Source organism: Strix aluco, chromosome 1, assembly GCF_031877795.1.
Source record: "Strix aluco isolate bStrAlu1 chromosome 1, bStrAlu1.hap1, whole genome shotgun sequence".
NCBI lineage: Eukaryota > Metazoa > Chordata > Aves > Strigiformes > Strigidae > Strix > Strix aluco.
Genome location: NC_133931.1, coordinates 127,341,795 through 127,368,424, shown reverse-complemented (window position 1 = coordinate 127,368,424; position 26,630 = coordinate 127,341,795). Strand labels below are relative to the sequence as shown.

The window sequence follows — 26,630 nt, the reverse complement described above, 5'->3', positions numbered from 1 at the left end:
AACTGCTGACTGAGACATATTTGGTGGGATCCCAACTAACTGCTGCAATATAAAACTTAGACAGCTAGTTTAAACAAGTTAATTTAGCCTCCCCCACCCATCTTTAAAATATGTTGTATGGTGAGATGAGTCTCCCTGTTGATGTTTCTGCACAGCATGCCAGGAAGACTTGCTCAGACTAGACTAGCCCTCAGATTGCTGATGTTAAGCAAGACGAAGCCAAGCTGTTATGTGCCAAGCATTCATTTGTCCTCCTCTTGCTTGCTATTTCCCTTCTTCACTGTGCTGAACATGTACCTCTATAGGTTTACATCAGATCTAATGTAGACCACTCTTCCCTGCAGGCTTCACCAAACCTCCTACTAAATCTCCATTTACTGTTTATGCAGATAAGGTGTTCTGCTTTTTATAACTAAGGACATTAACTTGATTTTCTGCTACATCTTGATGTGATTTTAACTTTTTAAGATCATCTCAGATATAGTGAAGCTTTCAGACTGCCAAGAAAATGCCTACTATTTCTTATAGGGTGGTTTGAATAGCTGTCATTTCCAGTTCTTAAAATCATGTGACAATATTAAGGTATCAGGTTTAGCTGGAAATTCATTGAGAATACTACACACATTACAGTTTTCTCTTTTATTTCCTAATTGTAAAACACTTATTAAGCCATTATGTAGGAGTTCAAATGTTAACTGAAGATTTTTAAACTGAATTATATAAAGTTTGGATTCAGTTGTTGGGCCATTAGACATTAACACCAATTTATCCCAACACACACTGTAACGATATGCTTGAGAATATATCTTGGTTGTGTCAAACTACATACTTATAGGATTTATTTTATTATTTGTGAGTAACTAAAAAGATGGAAAAACATGAGTAAAAGAAGTTTGGTTTTAGATACATTTTAGATTGATTCTAGATTGAAGTATGAATTTAGATACATTTAGTACAATTTTAGATAAATACTTTCAGCGAAGTCACACAAGTAATTTAGAGCAAGTAAAATTGCTATGTGATTAATTTTTAATATTTGTGAAATGCTCTGAAATAGAATTGTCATTGACTTGATTAACGGTAGATAGTCTTTTTCCAGTGAAAATTGGATACATAACCTAGGAGGATATTGAAGGAGCAGTTTCAAAAAAAGTGAAGTTTAGATATTTGTGTTTAGAAAGAAATAGTCGGGCATGAAAAAAAGAGTACCTTAATTCATATCTTCAAATAAAATATGTTTTGCAGTATTTTATTTAAGTTACATTTTTGCTTTAGTTTATCTTGGAGAAATTGAAATATATTGTGAAATTCAACATTTCTCAATTGACAGTTTTGGTTTGCTAAGAACACCATTTCTAAGGAAAACTTTTCAGTTACTCGACTCTAATGTGAAGAGGGGAAATATATGTACCTGACAATGCTAATGTGGGACCATCGTTATGCTGTTTCCAGGTCAGGAAAGGACGCACTACACTTGTTATTGCTCATCGTTTGTCAACGGTTCGAAATGCGGATCTTATAGCTGCATTTGAAAACGGTGTTATTACAGAACAAGGGACTCATAATGAATTAATAGAACGAAAGGGAATTTACTACACGCTTGTTAATATGCAGGTAGCTTTTTCACAAACATTTTTTCATAGCTTTTATCATATTGTGTGTTATCAAGTTAACCAAATCGAACTGCTCCCAAAGGTACCTCCATCTTTGCAGGGTTTCCAAAATAGGGAAACTCTAGGGGGAAAAAAAGCTCCCCTGAAGAGTGCTAAACTTCATATTAAGAAAACTTCATATGAAGTAAAATGTGCAAGTTTAATTCAAAGTTGCGAATTACAAGAATTCTAAGCAAAAAAACCTCTTTAAAAGTACGACACTAAAAATTAAGTATGTGAGAAGGTAAAAATGATGACTGTGAATGTGATTGTGGCAAAAATGAAGTTCTGGAGCTGATTGATTCTCAGACTACTTTTCCAAATCATAGAATTATGAAACAACTCAGGTTGAAGGGGACCTCGGTGGCTCATGTAGTCCAACTCCCATGGAACACAGGGTGGACGCTCAGGTCAGGACAGGTTCTTCAGGGCCTTGTCCTGTTGAGTTTGGAATACATCCAAGAATGGAGACTCCACACCCTCCTCAAGTCACCTGCTCCAGTGCCTCCCACCCTCATTGTGAAAACTCAAACTCTTTTACGCAAGTACTTTTCAAATCACCAGCATCTTAGTGACTCAGGCTCCTGAAGTTTTGTTATTCAGGCATGGTCTATGCTGAATATTTTTATTATCTCTCAAGCTGTCTCCTGAACTTCTCAAACAGGTCTTAACTTTGAAGTAACTGGAAGTCTTGCTCCTATTCTTAATGGCTCCCTCCCTGTGTTGAAAGTCCCTCTTATTGACTTTCTTATTCTCTTTTACTTTAAGGCTCTTTTATATAGTTTTTGCATTTTGAAGAGGCTTTCTGGTGGGTTTCTTCAGTTAATTAACTCTCCTGTATGTTTTCAGAACAGTTTAACTTGACAAAAAAATGAGGAAAAAAAAAATCTCTGTGGCTAAAACTCCCCATGCACCCCCCACCCCACCCCTGCCTTGTAAGTGTTAGTGTATTGGCAGGTTTTTCAGAGTATAGAGGACTTAATGAAACTTCAGTACTTGCTTGTGCTTTTCTTATCAATCCTCCATTTACTTAACAGAAGTTTTTGTTGTAATTTAGAATTGATCATCATTTGAAAGTACAGGATAATACAGCCATAAACAATTTTTAGCATCATTCGGTTTCATTTCAGGCATCAGGAACTGAGGATCAGTTACAGGAAGAAAGTAATGTACCAGTTGTCTCAGAGGAGGCGTGGAAGGGATCAATACTGACTGGACAGAGAAGACAATCCACTCAGAAAAGCATAAAAAGGTTCAGAATACAGAATGATGAACCTGATGTAAAATCTGTTCAGCTTGTGAGTGTCTCTGTATTCTTACCTGCATGTGTTTTCCATAACTAATGGCATAAGAAAGAAATGTGATCCCACTCAAGAGAGTTAATTTTTAACAAAATGTGTGAAGGAAGCCTATATGTCTGGTTGAAGACTCATAAATTGACAAAATCACACAAGAGTTCTATGGAAAAAGTCTCTTCCCCTGAAGCTAAAATTATTTTTTTGTTGTGATACTTGAAATATTTTATTTGAGTAATATTATGAAACAAAATTACTTGAATATGGGAATAGCTTAAGTAGCAAGTTAATTCATTTAATTATAAGAAAAAAACCAAACAGGTAATTAGTCGTATAACTCAAATAGTAATTATTTCCTATTCAGAGTATGCTATTTTTGTCTAAATGTTTTGCTATCTATTGTCTAAAATGTCTGTGTTAGCAAATAAATGACTGAAAATTAAGATAGAATTATCGAGCTGGCTAATGACCTAAACCTGCTCATCATATTCAGCAATGAGTAAGGAGAAATTCTATACCATCAAATGCAAAAAGTGGTTTAAATTCACAGTTTCTGTTTCTGTATAGTCCCATGAAGTGTAAGTGGGATTTGTGACTAATTCTTTCAGGGAAAGGCTCAAATTGTTGTTGGAAGAATGAGAGTTTATATAACATTCATTCATTTTTTCCTTCTTTTATGTTATTAATATTGGGTATTGAGTAACAGTAAGAATTTCTGCAGTTAATTAATATGGCTTTTAAAGATAGTCAATTTGTGGTTTCTGAACGTGGTATATGGAATAAGGAGCATATTACAAAGAATATAGATACCCCTCATTTCCCTCCATTAATGTATTATATTTATCCTGATGGAATCCTTTTATTTTAGGATAAAAGCATACCTCCAGTTTCATTTTTTAAAATCATGGAGTTGAATAAAACTGAATGGCCATACTTTGTTATTGGAACTTTATGCGCAATTATCAATGGGGCCTTGCAACCCATATTTTCAGTCATCATTTCAGACATTATAGGGGTGAGTATAAAACAAAGAAGTAAAAGTCTTCATTCTATGCTTTACCTTTTGTCATTTCCTAATTACCTTTATGATAAACCAATAAAATGATACATTTTTTTCAATTTGCACTGCAAAGGTGAGGACAGGCAAAGGTCCTAGCTATGGAAAATGCAAAATGCCTGTTCAATGTCTTACAGAGCAATGATGCAAATTGCACATCCTCAAGCAGATCAGGTCACCAGATTCTGAATGAGGAGAGATTCTCCTATGACCTCTCCTAATCTGCTTCACCCTTACCCCTTTAGAGAAGGCAGTATGTCAGCATGAGCAGTGCAGGCCTGAGAGCTGATCCTTGTGCTGTCTTGCCCATTTGTGCTCAGCCACAGCTTTTCAGAAGATAGTGTGACACAAAACAATGCAAAGGCAACAAGGTGAAAGGAATATGAGATAATACTTCTGAGTAGACTTTTCATCATAGAGAGAATTTCTGTAAACCTGAATTTATGGTGTTAGAAAATGAAGTTACATTCTCAAGCAAGCAATATTTTATTTGTACTGGTGGGAATTTTCTAACATTTTCTGTCAGAACACACTACTATGTTAGAAAGGTATTAATTTTGATAATAGTGCAGGACATTATTATGGTTTTGACAGTGCAGGAGAGAGACAAACTGATTGTGAGAGTACAAGTGTATGTGTTTATGTGCACTTATGTACACATATGACATATGGCACTTGTATGCCATACCAAGAAAGAGTATATGGCCATGTTACTTGCATGAGTTGCAGAAGACAATGATTAACTTATCTGTCTGCTACAGGAATCTGGATCAGTTTAGAAACAAATACAGCCTGGGAAGCCGAGCCTTGGGTTCATGTTTTGACTGGTTTGGGATGAGGCTCTCAGTCTTGTTTTCTCATGTTTTTCACAGTTTTACCACAAAACAAAAAAAAAGAAAAAATGGAAACACAGTTATATGTGCATTTACTGGAGCATTTTTTTTATAGCCAGCCAAGCTGTAGTATACAACATGAAAGATACTGAAATAGCCTATATTAAATTTTTTGTATTTGCACACGAGGTGTCACCTTCCAAAGAACTGTTTGGGAAAAGATTATTATGAGGGTGTTATACTTCAGCTTTTAATGCAGAGTGTAACAGGAAACATCCCTGACGGAAGGGGAGCGTGCTATGAAGTTGCAATCTTTAAGCAGTTGTCCCCAAATCAGTCCAACATGGAAAATAATCTGGCAAAGGGCAGAAGATAAATATTGGAAAAAAAAAAAAAAATTAAGGTCCTTCCTTTCTAAAACATTAGTTTACTCTAAAAACTTTAAAAAATATTTTCAGATGTGATAGGATTTATAACAAATCTATATTAGAAAATTTAAATAATTGCATTGTAAATTTTATTGCTATGCACCAAGGTATAAAACAAGCTAAACTGGAGTCAGTCTGAACAAACAATAGATAAATTTTGACTAAAGCAAATTAAACTTCATTAAACAAATTAAAACCACATAATGATAGTTACTCAGCATCTGAAATATGCAAACACAATGCAACAGCAAAGAATATACAAAGCCCTCAAACATCTAATTAAAAGACTTAGAGACCGTGAAGACCTCAAACCTTATAAAACATGTTTCTGTTATCAAAACTTAGGAGCATTATCTTTATTGCTTTATGAACTTGGTGAAACCAAAACTATATGACCTCCTTGCTTCATGACCCATGATTTTTTTACTGTATATAGAAGTATGATGATGGCTTGAAGATACTCTATCTTTAATATTCATTTATCTACTTTTGAGATAAATAAGTGCATGGAAGATTTAAATGGAAAATTATTTCCATAACAAAGCAAACTCTCTGTACAATGTAAATATTTTTTTTTGTTAACATACAGAAAACAAACAATAGAAGTCTGTTTATTGCTGAGTATTAGCCTAAAAAAATAATGGGTCTGTAAAATATTACACATCATATTAAGAACAAGTGTCATATTTCTCTCTAACTAATCATTGTTTAACATGCAATAGTCTTCAGCCAGTGACTCCAGAAATGTTATTTTAGAGTCTTAAGACATGCCTCAGCATTTTGCAGGTGTAAATTGCAATAATAATTTACTGATGTAGGTTGTTCACTGACATGTGTTACTGATTCTATCTTGCCAAAATAACAATGAAGCCTCCATTCACAAGATATGCAAAATCACTTCAATCTATAATAAACCTCGAAGAAAAAAAAAAATCTTAGTTCAACAAGAAATGGACTTGTTATCACTTTAAGACTACGTAATGCATATACCATGTATGTAACAATAACAGGGGAAATTATTGCACTGTAACTTAAACTAATTTTCAAAATTTTCTCTTATAGATGTTTGTAGAAAAAGGAGAGGCTGCCATCAGGGAGACAAATAGCATGTATGCACTGCTGTTCTTAGGTTTTGGGTTAATTTCGCTTGTCACTTTTTTTCTTCAGGTAAGTTTTGGTTACTGCAACTGTTCATGGTATTTGAGGCACTAGATCTCAACTGCGCTAACTTCTCAGCACCTTAAACAGTACACAAGAAAAACGATGATGAACTTTCACTATCAGATAGGTTCAAAATATAGTAAGAGGTTTCAAATGTTCTCTGTACTATAAGCTGACCTCCATCTCACCAGCAAAGGAAACTTTGGGTGTAAGGCCCACACTACACCACAGCCTGTGTAGGAAAACCCAATACAGTGCTGATAGTAACATCAGCAGCCCAGGTTTAGATCAGGTTTTGAATCTTCTGTCATGAGTAAATGGTTGCCTCAACACCTGCTCTGAGCTCTGTGCAATGCTCCTGTCAGCATCTGATCTGGTTGTACTGAAACTACTCTGTATGTACCTACATGGACTCAACCCCTTGGATTTCTAAGAAAACATACCAAAAGTAATTGAGAAAGACCACATCATATGCTTAATTTAAGATTACTCACAGCTCCATACTGTGAAAGTTAAATAATATTTCTAATCACCTCTTCAGTTTACGGGATGCATCCTTCTGTTTGTACAGGATCAAATAGTTTTGACCAGATTTTCTGAAACAGTCTAAATTCCCACATACACATAATATGCATTTGCCAATGCATGGAATTACGTATATTGCAGGAAAACTGCCAAGTTCATACGTAAATAAGTCACTTTTTATGTGACTTGATGTGCATCTCATTTACATGCATAAATCCCATTAATTATTGCTCAGCTACTTGTGTTGGCCTTGCCCAATCATATGTAGACTTCTGAACACCACCTTGTTACCTTCTGCCTGATGTCCCTGAGACAACAGAGGCCTTTTCTGAAATTACCTCCAGCCCTTGCCCTCTCTTCAGCAAGAACCAATCTCAAAATTCATACTTCTGTGATGGCCTTGGAAAAGAAAAGAAATTGGTGGTATAGCTGTTATGGATAATTGTCCACTCAAATGTGTCTGCCTGTCTCTCTCATCTCATTCCTGCGTAGTCTGATCCTGCATGGCCCTGGCCCAGAAGTGACAGATTCACCAGTACGTCTTTGTGCACGCTGAGTTGTGTTGTAGTCAGTGAGTATCTGTGCAGGTTCAGAGGCTTCCCCTAGAAAATAACCGGTAGCACTACAGTTTTTTGATTGTAAGCTCTTAGAGAGAGAGGGGAACCCCTGGTATTTGTACAGTGCCTAAAAAAAGTATAGGGTCTTACTTGCAATAGCACCGAGCCTGTTACTTTGAAGTAACTGGTTTCCATCTGAGATCAGGTGTGATAGAAAAACTCCTGTAATTAAAAACACTGCTTGGTGGGACCTGAAGACTATTACATGATATAAATTTGTTTCTTAAAAAACAGTGTCTCATTCTTTGCTCTACCCTTATAGGTGCTAAATTTAGCTTTTAAAAACTTTGATTATTTCCATTACAGCTAGAATATTTTTTTACTTAGTAATAGTTTTTTTAATATTATATGCAGATAGTCACTTTATTTATCTGAAAAAGACAAAAACTGTGATTAGGTAATACAAACCTTTTTTCTTTTTTCTCAAACAGGGTTTCACATTTGGCAAAGCTGGAGAAATCCTTACAATGAGGCTTCGATCCATGGCATTTAGAGCGGTTCTGAGACAGGTAAAAGCATTATATATTTAGCTTTCTGGAGCTTTAGAAATGCTTTTTTGTTTATGTGCCATAAATTATCTTTGTGTTTATTTAGGTAGTCATCCTGTAATCATATCCATAAAGATACCACACTGATTTCTTTAGCTCAGTTTAGAAACTGACCGGACTAAATCTACATAACAAGTCCAGCTAGATATTTTAAATTGTTTTAAAACCTTTTTATTGATATAATTATAGGTCAAGTGTAGGAAAACTCAAAGGTAATGGTACTGTTTATTTAACTTATTTAATAAAATCAAAGCACCTTTGAGGACCAGAGAAAGTAGGCTGTACTCTAAGAGACTGAATCTGAAATTCAGATCAGCCTTCATGGTCAGCTAACTCCATGTATAGGTTAGGATCCACAAATAATTACTAGTGAAGGTTATAGGACCTGAATATCTGAATATCTGACTAGCTGCACTCACTAAACTGGTGGCTGCTCCTATGTAGCAGGCACAGAGGCAAAGACAGCCATGGGAGGGTCAGGGATAGGAACAGGGCTCTGCTGTTAGTAGAAGTACATTCAGCAGCAGAGTGAAAACTTTTAAAAATAATCAGCCTGAAATCCAAGCATAGCAGTCCTTAGTTGCTAAGCAGTGAGGAGGATGGCAAGGATACTAACTACATGTGTAACCAGCCTTATCACCATTGTTTGATGGTCAGCATTAGCTGCTTCCTGGAGCCAGTGCAGTGGTGAGCTGCTCAGCATCCCTACTCGCTGCAGTGTGGGTAATGTACCAGTGCAAACTGGTGAGCCCTACCTGGGAGGCACAGCCTGCACTGGTATCTGTCCTGCAGGCTTGCCAGCATTTCCAGTTCGTATTTCACCGCAGCTAGAACTAACTCAGATATTTTTGCCCCTCTTTTGCTGCCACTCCTACCTTTACCAGTTGATTTCCTACTGAGGTGTTTCTTTTAATTCATCAAGTATTTCAAGGAAATGTTGGTATTCAGTATCATATTATCAATCCACAGCATAAATTCAATCCTTCTCTGAATTTTGATTAAATTTTACTCCCAGTTGACCCAGCTGTGACCATGCATGTAATCCCTGAGGTAGTAGAAAGCAGAGCAATGTGAGACTAGACACATCATTCCCTTGCCTTTCACTCACTACAGACAGTGGTCTATTCCAACCACCCCAGTCTGATACATCAGCAGTCTGGGACCAAAGAGGAGGTTTCCAAACAGGCACAACCCCACCACTTCTTCAGCCCATATAGCTGAGTGAAGTTTCCCTGGTCTCCAGAGGGTCGTTCCCTCCTTGAGAAGTTCCCAGAGCCAAACTGAGTCACATCAGGCTTCCCTTTTGTTGACCCCTTTCATGGGGGGCCCAGATGCCTCTTCTTTGTGGTTTATATGGGAAGGGATTATAGGTCCTTGGAAATTAAGTCCCATGAGACTTTTTTGACTAGCCCAGGAGGAAAGTGAGGTCTCTAAGACCACGCTGAATCTCAGCAGATCCCCGAAGGAAGGTCTTGAAAGTTCGTAAAGGTAACAGAGAGGTTTTCATGGTCAAGTAATGTCATTATATTCACTTTTCTCACTCTCGTGTGAAAATAGTGTCCACCTGGCACCACGTTCAAGTATCAGGCACTATAGCAGTGGGACCTGGGAGGATTTTGTGTATTAGCACCAACACATGTGGTGCATTCTCCATATAACGCCAAAGCAGCCATCTGGCTATGTGAGCCTACAGCCAGATTGAAACTCTTTCTTTGACATCTTTTTTTTCTTACTGTACTTAAGAATAAGTACAGCATTTAAAAATAATCCCTTCACCCTCAATAAAACCCCAAGAAATCAAAATGTAGCATGCTTGTTGATGTCTAAAGGTTATGCATTTATACACTAATGGTAGGAAATATAAAAGCTCTTACAGTAACCTTATGAACAGTTATTACACAAAAATACCATACTGTTGGTTAGAATTATGTATACATAAAGTAATACAAATACTTAGATTGTTTCATGAAAATGATCTTTTGGTTTTGATATTTGGCAAATCTGGAGGAAAGACACAAGTGAATATCTTATTTTTACTTCCTGGATTTAAATAAGACAAGTGTTTTGCATTTAATTCAGACATATAGTTTTCAAACAAATGTTTTAGAGTCACTGATCCCTCTGACCAATTAATCTGAATTGTTAATGAGATACAAAAGATTGACAAGATTTTTTTCCCTGAAAATAGTGTCTTCCAGATGAGGAAGAGGTAGTCTTGAGTAAGTTCCCATCACTGCATACCATTTTACATCTGTCTTCTCAGACACCACAGAAATTTTGCAGCAACACTCAGACTTTCGAAACATTTCACATCAGACTTACAGATTTCACAGTACTTGTAACTAACAGAGAATGAAGATGTATTTTTAGCTTTGTAACAGGAGAAAGTATATTGTTTAGTTAGTAGTCTTTGCAGATGAATGTTATACATCCAAGTAATCATCCCTAAATTGTCCCTCTATTTAGTGAGCATCTGATCATCAAAAACATGTTAAATTCACAAGCAACAATTTCTTGTAAAGCTACTTTTACTGTGAAATAATGTGGTAGTGTTTGTGCTATTGCAAAAAGGATATATGAGTTGTTAACACAATTTAGATTTGAGTTTTGTGTTCCCATATCTTTAATAAACTTTTATGTCTATTGTATATATGACTACAGGTAAAGAACACCATATTGTGTGTCATCCCTTCGTAATCCAAAGTGATTAAGTTCTCTTACCTAGTCTGGTTAGGTGATGTGCAAACTAGATATTTTAAGTTTATAATAACTCTATTTCATGTTGTAGGAGATCAGCTGGTTTGATGATCCCAAAAATAGCACTGGAGCATTAATTACAAGACTTGCTAATGATGCCTCACAAGTGAAAGGAGTAAGTAACAAGCACTGGCATTTTTCTAATTTGGTTTAGCCTGGAATAAGTTACAGATGGGATTCGATAAGTAGAAATCCTGCACACACAGTCATCTGGAAGCTGTTATTATTTATTAAATAATATAATATTATTAATTAATTTTGTATTAATTTTTGGGGGTATCACACAGGAATTTAATATCATAACAGTAGGTAAGATATGTATTTTATTTATATATATCTATATCTACATTTTTGCTTTTAATTCATACTAATGTTCAGTCCTGTTATCACTAGTATAAATGAGTCATCCAAGGAGTCTGTTTATTTGAAGTTATTTATCCAACCTACTTAGATGTCTAGACAGCATTGTGTTTTCATGATAAATGTTACAAATATTAAGAAAATGTTTAAGTGCATGCCTCAAAATGACGATTGTTCTCATTGCAGCACTGTGTTTGTCACATGCTTGAAGTTAAAAGTAGTCAAGGAAAAAAAATGGTCTCGGACTACAGGTTAAGAAATGCCATGTTTCAGGAAAACTGGCAAGTTTGAAGTCATGGTTTAAAAAAATATGAGATTTATGAGATGGCATTGTTTTCTTGGGCAAAACCTTAAAACAAGGACTATAAATCTGAATGAATGGATGGAAACAGAGGAGGAAATCTAGATAGGATACAGAAGACTTGGGGGAATGATCTGTACAATAGAATCATTTTTCAAAAGATAAAGCATCCAGTTCTGCAGAATATTTAGACCAAATTAAGCGCTTTCAGACGTCCTCTGGTGAATAAATCTCAATTTTCTAGGTAACAAATATTTCCTGTCTAGTTTTCAAATAAAACAGAGTAATTTACAATGGTTTCATTCTTTTCCAGGCTACAGGTTCTAGACTGGCACTAATTGCCCAAAATGTAGCTAATCTTGGGACTGGAATTGTTTTGTCATTGATCCATGGCTGGCAGCTGACTCTTCTGCTTTTAGCCATTGTGCCAATTATTGCTGTAACAGGAATGATTCAAATGAAGATGCTTGCTGGACATGCAAAAAAAGATAAGAAGGAACTGGAAATTGCAGGAAAGGTTGGTTCGGTGATGTTTTTATCTGGTTTTATGTTGTATTACACAGTGTTGCTTGATAGGGACATTGGTGATGGATCAAGAATATACTCAAAGAAGTAAAAGTCTTCATTGTTGTATTGCTTTGACAAAATGGTAATATAGCAAATATGAAGCTGAAAATTGAAAATGTGAGTTATTAATTTATGTTCTCAAATAGTTTGTAGCACTCAGAGCATACTAAGCATTTTAAAAGTCCTGGATCTCTGATGCCTGTCCCAAGCCTGCATTTGGGTTCCCTATTCTTTCCCAGCACTCTGCTTCTTTTTCCTTTTCTTCATTTCTTTCCAGTTTGTTTCCTTTCAGTGCCCCTCTTTTCTACCTGTCACACATCTTCTTTCTCTCACCTTGCAGTTGTCTGTGGGCTTAGTACAAAAAGGCACAGTATAGAAACAAACCATCAGTAACAAGGATGCATGAAGACATCACGGTGACAGTGTAGCTGACTGTGCCCTGCAATCCCTCGCTCTGATGTTCATTCCTTTCCTTCTCAGCTGGGAAGGGAAGCAGGAGCCTGGGAATCTGCTTCAAAGGAAAATGTGAGCATGGCAGCAAAGAGGGAGGGTATTACTTTATTTCATAACTTTGAGGAGAACTGTTTTCTCACTTCCTGGACCGTGCTCAGTGGAGACTGGGTTTCTGACACACTCCAAGCAGCACAGCACCTGTGTGATCTTCTCTTCTGCCCTTTCCCTCCCTCCCATTACACTGTGGTCAGTTGTGCAGTGGAGTCCCAGCACAGCAAATCTTAGTCTCTCTTTCCATGACCTACATTAGGAAAGTTTCTCAGAGGCATTTCTGTGCCTCCAGGCTGATTAGAAAATGGTTTTGGGTGTTTGCTCCTAGCCCTTTTCACACTAAAATACAAAGAAAGGAAATTCCTTTTGCATTTGCCTGCCAGGCATTTTGGTATAAATCTACATAGCAATGATTCATTTGTAAGGCCAAATCACAAGGCATCCGCAGAACGTTGTCATCCACTGACACATGTACATGAGTATTCTCTAACAATAATTTTTCCCAGTAAAAACATAACAAATAGTCAAGAGAATTCAAGGGAATTAACTCATCTTTTATTTATCATGACTTCTACAACAGTTTTCAGCTGAGGCTTACAATACAACTTGAATTTAACAAACAGTCTCACAACGCTCTTTTGAAATAAGCATCCAGTGCAATCATTGTATGATCTGGCTAAATTTGTTATCTATTTTCTGTGTCTCTTTCCAGATCATACAATGATTGCACTGGCTACTTAACAGCCTCGGCTGATAATGGTGGTTGGGAAAAGACAAGAGAGGGTAATGCAAGGACTGGAAGTGAAACTTAGAAACCTCTGTGAGCCCACAGGTTAACTGTTAGAAAACCAAAGAAACAGTCCAAAACAATCTTGCTTCTAAGGAGAGCAAATTCATTAAAGGTTGTTATTGAGACAACTGTAAATCTTCTCAGCCTCAAAGCTTATTTAAATTGGCTGTGCAGAGAAAATTTTCACTTTACCTGTCTGTAAAACTATTCTTATCAGTAATACAGACATAAAGAAAACATGATGTTTGTCTTTGTAGGGGAGCCAGATAGCACTTACATGCAGTTATGTTAGTTTTCCCACCTTACTTAATTATTTTAATATCTTATCCCTCATGTTACTTAGTCTGCTCTGTTTCTTATTTGTAGATTGTCTAAGCATTTATTCTACTTATTATATAGAAGTAATGATGTAGAAAGAAGGGTCTGCCAAATGCATGGGTATAGTTAAATTTTTGGAGGTTAGTTCTCATGTGTTTACAGCTGCTAGGCTTTTCCTTTTTCTTACTGAGTTGAAGACTGAGTCATGTTTGCTTCCAAGCTGGTTTCTACATTTGCAGTAAAGGCCTAGAGGTGTTTTGTTACACATTAAAACAAGAAGTTAAAATAGATTTATTTTTAAAAGTATATATGTGTTGAAAAAAAAGAAGCCTGTTCTTTTTTACATGATAGGGTAATCAAGAAAAAATTCAAAATACTGTCACTAATTATTCATAAAATTTTGCCAAACAAGTAACCTTGTTGACTGCATTCTTATGCTCTGAAATATTTTAAAGCTATCTCATAGTCAAGTTGTTTACAGCTGATTATCTCATGCCAACTTCCTTGGAGACTATTTGTAAGAACAGTTACATGATTGTTAGGCAATGACCTGAATATCTGGTTTTAGCAGACTACATTAATCAAAACAATTTTTTGCAGATCCCCAGTTTCTGGCAAAATTTAAACCATATATATTTCCATAGAAATTCAGTAAAATGTTTCATTCTCAACATATCAAGCAAACCTGAAGAAAAACAAGTCCCAAGCAACTATTTTTAGCTCTAGATAAAAATCTACTCTTCTCTTTAAAAGAGGGGTTCTTCCTCAAAAACTCCCTATGGAGAATTGCCACCTTCACACAGGAGAGATAAAAATAAACTACTCTCATTGAAAGGTAGCGCAGAAACAACATAGGTAGAAGAGAGTAAATGTATTTCATGCCTTCCTTATGAGCAGCAGAATTTGTCATACGCTTATCTAATGGAATCAGTTAGTTCCTGGTATAATCCATGAGCACAGGATTTGGAGTGGTACCGACACTAAGGGGTGCTTCTGTGAAGTTAGTGGGATTCCACAGTGTGCGAATCTTACATGGGTGACAATATGTGAGAAAGAATTGAGCTTGAGTCCCAGGTCATAGGTGACTCTAGACAGTGGATAATTTTAAATTTTCTTTTCCCATAAAATGAGCACATTGGAACCAAATTTTGAGCTTGAATGAGTATAGCGTTCCGTTAATATAATTTACAAAATTGCTTTCCAAGATGCTTTACATTTTGAGTTTTGATTTGATGGATTCTTGACTGAGGCTAAATCAACTGTTGTTATTAAAAGATTTGCTGATGATATTAATAAACTACAAGTAAATCCCCTTAATATTTGGGGATCATTAAGAAAATTAAGTAATGAACTTCCACTAGTTTTCAATCAAGATTGGGTACCTAGCATCATTAAGCATTTTGGAAAACTTCTACTATTTTTTCTTCTGTGGCAAAACAGGAAGATTTTCAAAGATATAATGTTAATAGGAATTAGATGCCAAGCTGCCATATGGGACAGGAAAATCTGTCTCTACATTTTTAGGAATGGCCAGTGGTTTGGAGTTTCTCTTTAGGAGTTTTGAAAGACTCCTGTTTTTCCACAAATACTGAGAATGCACCCTAGGAAAGACCATTTCTTTATTCGTGAGATTAAAGTCACTAGTCGCTTTTGAAAATGTGGACATATGTTTACCTTGCAGTTCCAAATGCATTTGGAGGTAATGTAGGCTTGTTCAGTTTATCCTGACTGGCTCCCACAGCAATGACAGCTGCATGGCATCATCCTCGTGACAGGTTACACAAGCCCACTGGAAAATAAAATCACATTGCTGGCCTGTGCTAAAATGTATGCTGTCTCAACTTCATTGCTATAATCCATGCTAATTGGATATATTATTTAACAGCAGCATATCTACAAATGTTGCAACCAAACTTTCAACAATATTGTAGACATACTTCTGTTGTAGTTATTCTATTTATCATATTATGTTTAAAAATTTCCGTATAATCTTGTTTTTCTGCTGATGAATATCTGCTCTCTGATTCAGATTGCTTCAGAAGCCATAGAAAATATTCGAACTGTTGTTACTTTGACTCAGGAAAGAAAATTTGAGCTTATGTATGGACAAAGTTTTCAAGCATCATATAGGTAAAAGAATGCTTCTTTTAAAAAAGTTATTGAAATATTCTTTTTTAAAATGAACATAAATTAACACCAGTAAACTGAATCACAATTTCTCTGTCAGTGCATCATAAAATCTTTCATTCCAAACTCAGCTTTGACATAAAAAATATAGATTATCTTTCCCTTCAAGATAATGATCTTGACATTTTAGGTAATATTCTAAAGGTAATGTTTTAAATTACTTTTTTTTCCCCCCAAAGTCTCCACGATGTTGTTATTGGCTGCTGTAATTCTGGAAATAGAAGCCTTTATTAATTCTTATAATCACAAGCCCTTTCTTCTGAGGGAATCTATTGTTTAACAAACCAAAAGTCAGTTTTTACCTGTATGTTTAGGTAAGATTCCTATAAAAATCAGTGGAATTTTCCCAGGGAAGGAACCAGAAGGGTGGACCTGCATAGCAGCTTCTGTATTTGTTCACTCTGCTATTTTATTGAAGTACTATAGCAGATCATGTGAAACCTCACGAAATGTCACTTGCTTTAGTTCAATGTAAAATAAAGCAAAAAAATTTGTTTTATTGAAGTAATTTCTATTTTGTAGAAATTCTAAAGTTCTCAAATTTCCTCATGCATCAGTTAGTTGAAATTTTGAATTGCAACTGTATTATAATTTTGAAAATAATTTTAATGAATGTATGAGGTGAAGACAATACAAATTTTACATGCTCAAAATACTCAGAGTTAAAGCAATTTATTCTATCCCAATAGTCTCATTGTTTTTTGCAGAGAGGAAACTGAAGCGTACAGGAATGATGGCGTCTTAGGTTAGGATCTTACAAAGAGCTGGAGATTATTTCACTTTAAAATGCTGAGGACTTGTGGATTCCTTTGAATTATAGAATACGCTTTACATTCTTGATTGCTACAAGGGAATGTATAATATGGTCATGATTATATGTTTTTTCTGTTACAGAAATTCTGTAAAGAAGGCACATATCTTTGGATTTACTTTTGCCTTTACACAAGCTATTATGTACTTTACTTATGCTGGGTGTTTTAGGTTTGGTGCCTACCTAGTGAGAAATGGACATATGCGGTTTAAAGATGTGCTTTTGTAAGTATCTCTTTGTTAGGTTCTTTTTTGTCCATGTGGGAGCGTATGTTTGATTTTTCTATAGGTATCATGAAATGATGGATTATAGAACTGAAAGAATCAATAAATACTTCTGTCTTCCATTCTTCACCCTTACATTCCCTTTCTTTCATTGGGCTATTACAAATCCAAAGTAAGTGATGCTTTCAGACTGTGTTTAGCTACCTACACACAATTTCCCTTGTAATCTGGTTGCCCAGGGTAAAAGGAAGGCAACATGAAGACAAGCAAAGCAAAGCTATTCCTTGTTTTCATGGCCAACAAGGTTTCTTTAACAACAGAATCACATGGCTTAGCTGTAGGGAGTGTAGGTGGACAAGATTAAAAGGTAAGTGGAGCAAGTAATGAAAGAAACTGAGATGAGGAAATTATGAGCCCTGGGACAAGAGAGGTGGAGAGCAGGAGAAAGGTTTGGCAAACACCCAATCTGTAAAATGCCTAGCCAGAGCTGAAAAAGCTTCTCCAAGTGTTTCTGGAGAGTTGTTCCCACTGACTGGCACCTTTCCAACCTTCTCTTTCCTCCCTCCCTCCCTATCTCCAGCATCTAACCAAGTCTTTTGCTTTTCTCCCTGCGGCTGAAACCCCTGTCTGTATTTGTCAATAGACACCTTGTCTCCCATGCACATCCCATGCTTGCTTTCAGCACTTGACACACTCCTGCCTGGCAAGAAATGCTGCTGAAGCTAAAGCTGCTTCTTACCCTGATTACACCAACCCCTTCTCAAATACCAGCGTTACCCTCCCTTTCCCTACACATTCAAGTGAATCCCTTCTCCTTGTGTATCTCCTCTCCTACTGCCTTTTGCTCACCCCAGATTTCAAGCCTCTTTCTCATCTCCCATTTGCCTTTTGCCTATTTCTCCTGAACTCAAGGATTTGACTGTGCCTGGAAGACCGGGCCATTCAAAAGAAATGTAGAATGGCAAATTTCTCCATAATCCTCAGACTGCTCCACAACTTATACCTTCAATTTTATAGACAAAACTGAGCTGCAAGGAACTATACATCCTAACACATCTCATGCATTAAGAACAGAAACAGAAATCAACACATCCATTTCTAATAAATCCAGACAAGTAGGCAAGGAAGGGAAGCTTAGCGTGCTACTCTCTTCCCTACAAACAAATTACAGATTTTCTCAGTAAGGAAAAAAGTGACAGAGTTTACAGTAGACAGCTCTTACCCTACCTTAGCCTTATGAATGAGTATTTATCTGAAGCCCCTAATCTGCCCATAAATGCTTTTCTTGCCTTTGTCACAACAATGTCAATATATTTTTCTTCTTTTTATCTTTACAGAGTTTTTTCAGCTATTGTATTTGGTGCAATGGCATTAGGACAAAGCACTTCTTTCACTCCAGACTATGCCAAAGCCAAAATGTCAGCAGCCTACTTGTTCATGCTGTTTGAAAGAGTACCCTCCATAGATAGCTACAGTGAGGAAGGAGAGAAGCCTGTAAGTAAGCACGGTGTTATGCACAACTAGCATACTCCTCTAATTTATTTCAAGCCTGTTTTTCTTTTTTTCTCCCACCCACATCATAGCTCCTTGAGAACAAGCACTGTGTGAGCCCATTCATATCTGACTCATCCAACCAAATTGGGGTTAAGCTTTGTTTTTTGTCTGCTGCCAAAACCTCACCTGTCTCTTGGTGAAACACCTTTAAGAGTCAGTGGAAGTAGGGTTAATGCAACAGAGGTAGTTTTTCAAGACTTTTTTGCATGAAGCTACCTGAGCATGGATCTTGAACATATAACTTGGCCTTTAATATTTAACCAAAAATTTTTGAGGGATAATTTATTTGCAAGTCGTCCATAATAGATTGTCACATATTTTAGTAACCAACAATGTATACAAACATATGGGTGCATGTGGCCTGTCATACAACAGAGGACAGAACATCACAGAAAACTATCACATATATATTACAAACCCTGTGTTTATTATGTTTATATATGTGTTTATATGCATATATATACACACACACATAAGAAAGGAAAATAGCTGTGAGTCCTAGCAAGCGTTATACATTTGAGCTGTTATGTTGATTGGTCATTTGCATATGTCTGTATTTACATTTTATATATACTCATTCATATGAACTATATTTCTTCTTGTGTAGGCATGTATCTATATTACATATATCATATTACATTGTATAGTAAATTAATTAGAAAAGATCTTTAAGTAGAAGGGTTGATTCTGTGCACAGATCAAAAATAGTAGATTATTTTCAGTATCTTTAAGGACAAAAATGAAAAAAAAAACCAGCAAAAAACATGCCAAGAATCTGAATGAGGTCCTTGCAAAGCAGACAGAAGTCAGCCACCTAGAGTTATTGTTACTTTTGAAAATGTAATCTTGTTTAAACAGATGGTGTAAGAGAAGCTGTCAGAATTTGTGTTTACGGAACAGAATTTTAATTAAAATATGCCTGCAGAGTAGAATATTTAGGAGAGAATTTGTGTTTTCACAATAGCTTCTCACTACATATTAATTCCTGGGAAAAAAAGAAGTCTGATCTTCTGGAAAAACTCCCACTGATCTCTTTTATGAATGCTCTGCATAGTTTTTTATGAACCGTTACCTTAGCCTAAAAAATTGACCTAACTCTACTGTTTCAATCAGAAAATATTTGGTGGAAACATAACATTTAACGATGTGACATTTAACTACCCAACCCGACCAGAGGCCAAAGTGCTACGAGGTTTGAATCTAAAAGTAGAAAAGGGACAAACTCTGGCTCTTGTTGGTAGCAGTGGCTGTGGAAAGAGCACTGTTGTTCAGCTGCTTGAGAGATTTTATGATCCCCTCAGTGGAGAAATGGTAAGTGTTCCACATCAAAGTGTAAGTTGCAGGTACATGATACATGCTTACTCTATTTTATTAATATAATTTATTTGCCTTTTTTTTTTCCTCTTAAATAATCTTATTACATGTTTGCTAGTATAACTACCCACTTTTGTTAATGTTTCTAATACAAATTTTTGGTAATATTTTGGAAATCAAAGGCAGGAACACATGGATTTTCAATATTCTCTATGCAATCATGGGGAAAGTAGAAGGAAAGTAAAATTTCTGAATTTCCCATGTCACTTCAAGTTACTAGAACAAGATCTAATGGAGAAAAATTGCTACATTGGTATGACCAGAGCCTACTGGCATCACTGAGGTTTAGTTTAATGACAGTAAGGACAAATTGTTGGAAATTTAACAGCAGCACTGCTTAGAGTAGCCATAGACCTTCACTGCATCATCACCTAGCATATAAAAATGAAGTAAAGGGAAGATGAAAAAAAATCTGAAAAATATCTTCTTGGATCTTGAAGCATCTGGAGGTTGAAGATAGATGTCTATGCATTCCTAGGACAATTTTGTACTTGCCAAATAAAGTGATCTCATATTTCATCTGTTTCTTCACTTATACCCATATTTCATCCTTAGTCATGGCTTCAGTTCAGAGGATTTGGATCCTTCCTCCAAAAATGTGACCACCAGACTTCCCAAACCCAGATATCTGCCTCCCACCATAGTCCTGACTCTCTGTGAAAGGCAAAACTGTCATCTGTAGCTCAAACTGAACTGCAGCCTGAAGTACAGATAGCCTTCTTGACAGATGGAGATGCTGGAGTGACCTTTTGGCTTCTTTTCCCTGGAGTTTGTATTTAGTTCCTCATGCTTGTCAATGAGAGAGTGGCCTTGAACTGTGAGATACCTTTTCCTGAGACTGGGAAAAAAAATTTATTCAGTGCTTAATCATTTAACCGCCTTTATTTATTATATTCTGAGAATAAGAAGACAGATTTGTCTCATCAACCCACAGAGAAAACAGCTGGCAAGTCAAGTTCTTCCTTACAAAGGGGTCCCTAGTCTCATGTGCACACAAATATAATTTTTCTTGTAAAGATAGAAACATTTAGCCTATTATTTTTCAGTTTATCATTGTACTGAGGAATCCAAGCCCTGAATTAGGTAATACCAGGTGTTGTGTAAACAGAATGAAAAGATGATCTGGGCTCCAAGAGTCCAATGTCCCAGTGCACCCACAGAAAGAGGATGGTGATTTAGTCCACAGGTCATTACATCTGCTTTAGACAGAAGTCATAAAGCAGAAAGATGGACTGATGTTTTATTTTAGACAAAATAAGTCTCTGCAGAACAGACTTAATTAAACTTACAGTTGTGGATGCTAATGTCCAGATAAGGTACAGTGCGAGAAGAGGAGAAGTTCAAGTGCTGATGTATAGATTTTTAAACATGCATCTCATCTTACATGAGCAAGTGGTGGTAGATGAATTTTTCTCACTGATGTACAAGGATGATATTCAGTTACGGGATTAGGGACTGTGGTCCATTGCTGTCCCCCTTTGCTGCTATTTGAGAGGTGAGGACATCTGACACCCAGATCAGCATAACAGAGATGGGATAAAGCTGCTAATAAAGGAAGTGGCTGTGGAAACACATTGTGGTATAGATCTACTGGTTTCTGAAGTAGATCTTTCTGTCACCAGCATAGTGCCAAATGTCTCTAATACTGATAGCAAAGTGACAGAGAAAGCAGATTTGTATTGGCTCTTAGAGTGATAAAAAGTGGGGTGCAATACATAGTGGCTTCACACAGCTGGAGTTTTTCAGATTCATAGAGACATCTGGTGTTATTGTATTGATTGCAGACATAACTTGGCTTTAACACTCATCTCTCCATCTCTGCTGCCATGCATAAGTGCCTAAATTAACAGACTCAGGGAATGAAATGGCCTGTGTGCCCTGCCTGCTAGAGGCCTTAATGTTGCTAAATTTAAAAGAAAAAACACAAACAAACCTCAACCATCTATAAAGTACTATGATTAAAACATATTATTTTTGACTTTTTAGCTCCTGGATGGCCAAAATGCAAAGACACTAAATATCCAGTGGCTGAGAGCTCAGATTGGTATCGTCTCACAAGAACCAATCTTGTTCGACTGCACTGTTGCTGAAAATATCGCATATGGAGATAACAGTCGGGAGGTGTCACATGAGGAAATTGTCAGCGCAGCAAAAGCGGCCAATATTCATTCCTTCATTGAATCACTACCAAAGGTAATTAGGCCCTCATTTCCGACTTTCATCTGGGGAAAAAAAAACATAGTGCCTCTCCATGCTTTCCTAAGTATATATGGGTTAAAAGCATTTACATTTCTGTGACTCAATTAGACATTGAAATTTGGGGGGTTTTTGTCCCCACAAGACCCAAAGGGCAAACAGAGAGCTAGTGGGTGGCAGTGGCTGCAGGCATTTGCTCAAGCCCACTGCTGCAAATGCCTGAATGGGAGGGGTCTTCATCTCTGCAGGAGAAGTGTCTGTTAATAAAATAACCTGGGTGATATTGGTACTCAGGCAAGTCATTCTAGATGGAAGAGCATGGAGCAACAGACATGCAGAAAATACCAAAAAAGAGGCTGGGTGCTTCCCTTCAGTTAAGTGAAAGCAACAGGAAAGTGCTAAGCCAGCCCAAAGAGCACTGGTCTCACCCTCCTTTTTCAATATCTCATTAGCCGGGTGTGTAAAGTCACACACAGAGTTAACTTGGAAGAGCAGACAGAAACCCAGCACCTTGTTCCCACTTCTTTCTCTCCCTTTCCCTATTTATACCTGTTGTTACCTCCTGGTTGTACCTGATGTGACAAGCTGAGTCTTGGGTAGAGTGGATCTTTTTGCTGCAAAATAAATAGCACCTTGGACGGAAAAGCAGTTTCAGGTTTGCTACATTGGTTGTGAATAATTATGCTAGGAAAAAGAAAAAGATCCCTGAAGTCTATGTGTTCATGTCCTGCTGAGCAGCTGCTGACAGGGGAATGCAAGCAAAGCTCTTCCTACCTGCTGTGTGAAGTGATTGGCTGATGCTAACAGCTGTTTGTCAGCTTGCTCTTGTGGAAAATATGGGCTAGGACAAATATTTCTCAGTCAATAGATTCCTACAGGCTAAGGAGGTTGGTGGGTTTTCCCTGCAAAACTTCATCCCTTAGATCAGAGATGTACATTTATTCACACAGCAGGTAACAAACAGGGGAGGCACAGAGCTGGAATCAAATTTCTTGAGTAAATTTGTGTCAGCTTTAAAGTAGAGTGCAAGACAGATGAGATTTTGAATTTGACTGGCTTCTCATTCATCCTAAATCATTCTCAATGTCTCTCAAGCTGAGTTCTCCTCTTAGAGAGAACTGGGGCGGTGAGAGAAGAGCTGACTGCCTGGGCTCCTTGGTGCTAAGTTGAATCTTGGGTTTGCTCCCGGCAACGTCACAATCTCCCTCTCCTGCCCTGCCCTCAACTTCTTTGCACCTTGGTCCTCTACCCCAAAACAAACGACGCTGCCCTTGCTCAGCATCACGGGGTTTGCTTTGCAGTTAAATATACTCATAAATGTGTTTCTCAGCTCGTGGCTGGGAAAGGGGCTGCCCCAGACTCGTCACCCGGTGGAAATGCAGCTCAAATGTCACGCTCCACAGGATTAGGTCCAAATCCAGGTTTACACTTGTGCTTACTTTCTGTATCTAGAAATACAGCACACGCGTGGGAGACAAAGGAACTCAGCTCTCTGGTGGTCAGAAGCAACGTGTTGCTATTGCCCGAGCTCTTGTACGGCAGCCCCGAATCCTGCTGTTAGATGAAGCTACCTCTGCACTGGATACAGAAAGTGAAAAGGTACCTTGGCTTCCCAAATAGAAATGGGGATTTGCAAGTTGGCTGGTCATGCCAACAGGAGACTCGTTTTGTGAAAAACAAACTTACCCACCCACCCCCCATCCCAAAAGCAATTCAGTACTATCAATTTTCATAATAATTTTATTGCAACATTTGGTATCTTTGTGGCCACAGAGCCCAGAACAGGTGACATTAAAGAATTCATAACCTTCAGAGTATTAAAGGGAGGAGGGGTGTTGTTAAAAGTATGTGTACTAAGTATACCATACTTAGTGCTTAGAAACTAGAACACAAAATCATCCAGCATGTTATTTGATTATACCATGATTTTATAATAGAACTATTTGGGGGATTAAGTTGTAATTATCTAATGAGTGGACTCAAAGTTGGAGCAGTTTTCCATGTTGCTGAAAGTGAGTGAGAAAGTGCATGGCTTGTCAAAGGAGCCAGACCAATTTGTTGGGGACAATTTCTAAAACTGACCAACTAAGACCTACCTGCGACAGTAAGGAAGGGCTGGGCTGTGACCTTGGAGAAGTCAGCTTGACCTGACTTCTGAGGCAAGTGAGAACATGAATGCACACCCACCAGCAAGCACTGCCTGTCCCTCACCCCAGATGTACAAACAGGGATCTGAACCAGTCATCAGGGGTAACACTTTTTCACCTCCATAGAAACATCACCTCTGTCATTGCTTTATCACAGGTAACAGATGACAGACTAGAGGTACTACAGGTGGAGACAGCTGCTGCATTTGTTTTTAACTCACCTTTTGGTTTGTTCATTGCGCAGATTGTCCAGGAAGCGCTGGATAAAGCCAGAGAAGGTCGCACCTGCATCGTGATAGCTCACCGCCTCTCCACCATCCAAAATGCTGACAAGATTGCCGTGGTCCAGAACGGCAAGGTCGTAGAGCAAGGGACCCATCAGCAGCTCCTGGCTGAAAAAGGCATCTACTATTCTCTGGTCAATGTCCAAAGTGGGTCATGCAACATGTGATGGTGGGCAGTACCTGGCGCTGAAGCACAGCTTTACAGCTGCTTCAGTCTTTTGTATGAGACTTAAGGATGCTTCACTACTTCTGGTTTTGGTAAAATTCTGTAAATAGTTTCCTTATAACCCTGTTAACTAATAAATAACTGAGGTACACTTGCTTTAAGAACCCAATCCTCTTCTTCCCCCAGCACAAAAATTCAGTTGCTCAAATTAAAGACTACGTAGCAGTCATGAAAAAACCTTGCTGATTTGCCAAACTACAAAGCAAAGGACTCCGGGTGTGGAGGGCCCCTTCTGTCCTCCGGGCTCTGAGAAGATTGATTCTGCAGCACCTAGCACGGGAGCTCACAGTGAAGGGATGCGTGTTCAAAAACAGGGAGAGGGTTTGAGCACAGAGACACTGGAGAGAGAAGAGGTTGGTCTTTTGAGGGTAGGGAAAAAGCAGTGTCCAGCCTGGGGCCAGCAGCAAGCTGTTACAGAGAGCGCTAGTGAAAAGGGATGAGAGCTCGTTCATCTGTTCAGGTCTCAGGGGTTGTTTTTACAGGTTGATTGTAACTACATGTTCTAACTTTGCATTCTCTCTAAACTCCAGTGAGTGATGAGGCAGTGAGATGTACACCAGCAAGAGGCCAAAAAGTTTTCAGAAAAGCAGTCTCTGGAAATAGAGAGAGAGTAGCTATTGCTTATGCACAAAGATGCCAGCCCTCACAGGCAGAAGAAAGGTAGCGATGTGTTCCTCAACACAGATGGGCCCAAAGCACCATTCCAGGTATGACTGTTTCTAAATAAATGCACGTGCAACCCGGAGCAGGGAAAAAAGGAAGCCTGTCAGGAACTTGCTCAGTCCCCCCAGTGCAGAAGCCTGGCTCCTATTCTTGGCTTGCCAATGGGTGCAGCCAATTTCTGCAACCCCCTGCTTTACTCTGCATCTTCAAAGCAAATAGTGCCTGTCCTAGGACAACAGGACTGCATAGCTTAACCACCCTGACCTGAAATCAGAGCCCCTACTGCATTATGCTCTTTCTGCACTGATTACATGTTTTCCCACAGACAAAAAAAACCCCAACCTGTTTAACACTTTATGCTTTAGTCCCACACGATCCATAGAGCATAAACTTAGTAGAACAACTTTGAGTCAAAAATGCTTTAGTCCTTACAACAAGGAAATTAACACCACGCTTTTGAATTCATGCATCCACAACACATAACAAGTAGCTCTAACAACTCACAGAATTTAATTTTATTCTCTCTGGATACACTTCTGTCTCGAGTTCCTCTAGGCAAGGCACAGACTGTCCCAGCTGAACAGAAAATTCTGCTTATGCTGGTGACTGAATGACGTTTTCTCCATAATACACTTGCTGAAATAGTTTTCCTTTTTCCGTATTTCTGCCAGGATGTCTGTGGTCCCAGAAATCCCCAGAGAGGAAGGGGTAGGTGTGTGGAAAATAAATGCAAAATTACACCCCTTCATCAGATTTCAGGCTGTGTCACAGGAGTGTTCACAGCAAACTGTCCTTGTCACCACTGCAACCAGGTTTACTACACAATTGAGGGGTGAAAGGTTCTAACTGTCAGAAAGAACTTATTTAAAAAAAAATCAGGCATAGCTTGATCCAAAATCCTGATCTATCTCACAGAAATCACAGCATCATAGAGAAACATGCTTCACTAACCAAGAGACTTCAGAAAGTCATTTACCTCCGAGAAAGAGAGTGGGTTATTATAAGCACTCCAGAACAGGAATGGATTCTTACTGAGTTTTGGAAGACCTCAAATCAACCAGTAAACAATGCATGGTTGTCAGATTCAACTGAGACAGGCCACACATGTAGTCCAATAAAAGCAGAGAAGACAAAGGCTGAAATAATGAGACACTTTTCTGAGGCAACAAGACACAGTGTAACACACCCTGGCGGGTTACTCAGAGAAGTGTCAGGCTTTGAGGAAGGAAATAAAAAGGGAAATTCTGTTCT

At 37.8% G+C, this 26,630-nt stretch overlaps 1 protein-coding gene across 1 annotated transcript in view; it reads left to right on the top strand.

The window, feature by feature from the left end:
* Positions 1-25,327, top strand: part of LOC141933887 (phosphatidylcholine translocator ABCB4-like) — a 50,544-nt gene extending 25,217 nt beyond the window's left edge. Inside the window, exons 14-28 of the mRNA XM_074848988.1 lie at positions 1,453-1,614; positions 2,783-2,950; positions 3,816-3,962; positions 6,328-6,432; positions 8,000-8,077; positions 10,905-10,988; positions 11,848-12,051; positions 15,743-15,843; positions 16,795-16,935; positions 18,273-18,429; positions 19,603-19,800; positions 21,850-22,056; positions 23,512-23,658; positions 24,451-24,748; positions 25,247-25,327. Of these exons, the coding sequence (XP_074705089.1) occupies positions 1,453-1,614; positions 2,783-2,950; positions 3,816-3,962; positions 6,328-6,432; positions 8,000-8,077; positions 10,905-10,988; positions 11,848-12,051; positions 15,743-15,843; positions 16,795-16,935; positions 18,273-18,429; positions 19,603-19,800; positions 21,850-22,056; positions 23,512-23,658; positions 24,451-24,657 (2,106 nt within the window). The 3' untranslated portion in view covers positions 24,658-24,748; positions 25,247-25,327. The remainder of the gene's footprint in view (positions 1-1,452; positions 1,615-2,782; positions 2,951-3,815; positions 3,963-6,327; positions 6,433-7,999; positions 8,078-10,904; positions 10,989-11,847; positions 12,052-15,742; positions 15,844-16,794; positions 16,936-18,272; positions 18,430-19,602; positions 19,801-21,849; positions 22,057-23,511; positions 23,659-24,450; positions 24,749-25,246) is intronic.
* The last annotated feature ends 1,303 nt before the right edge of the window (positions 25,328-26,630 follow it).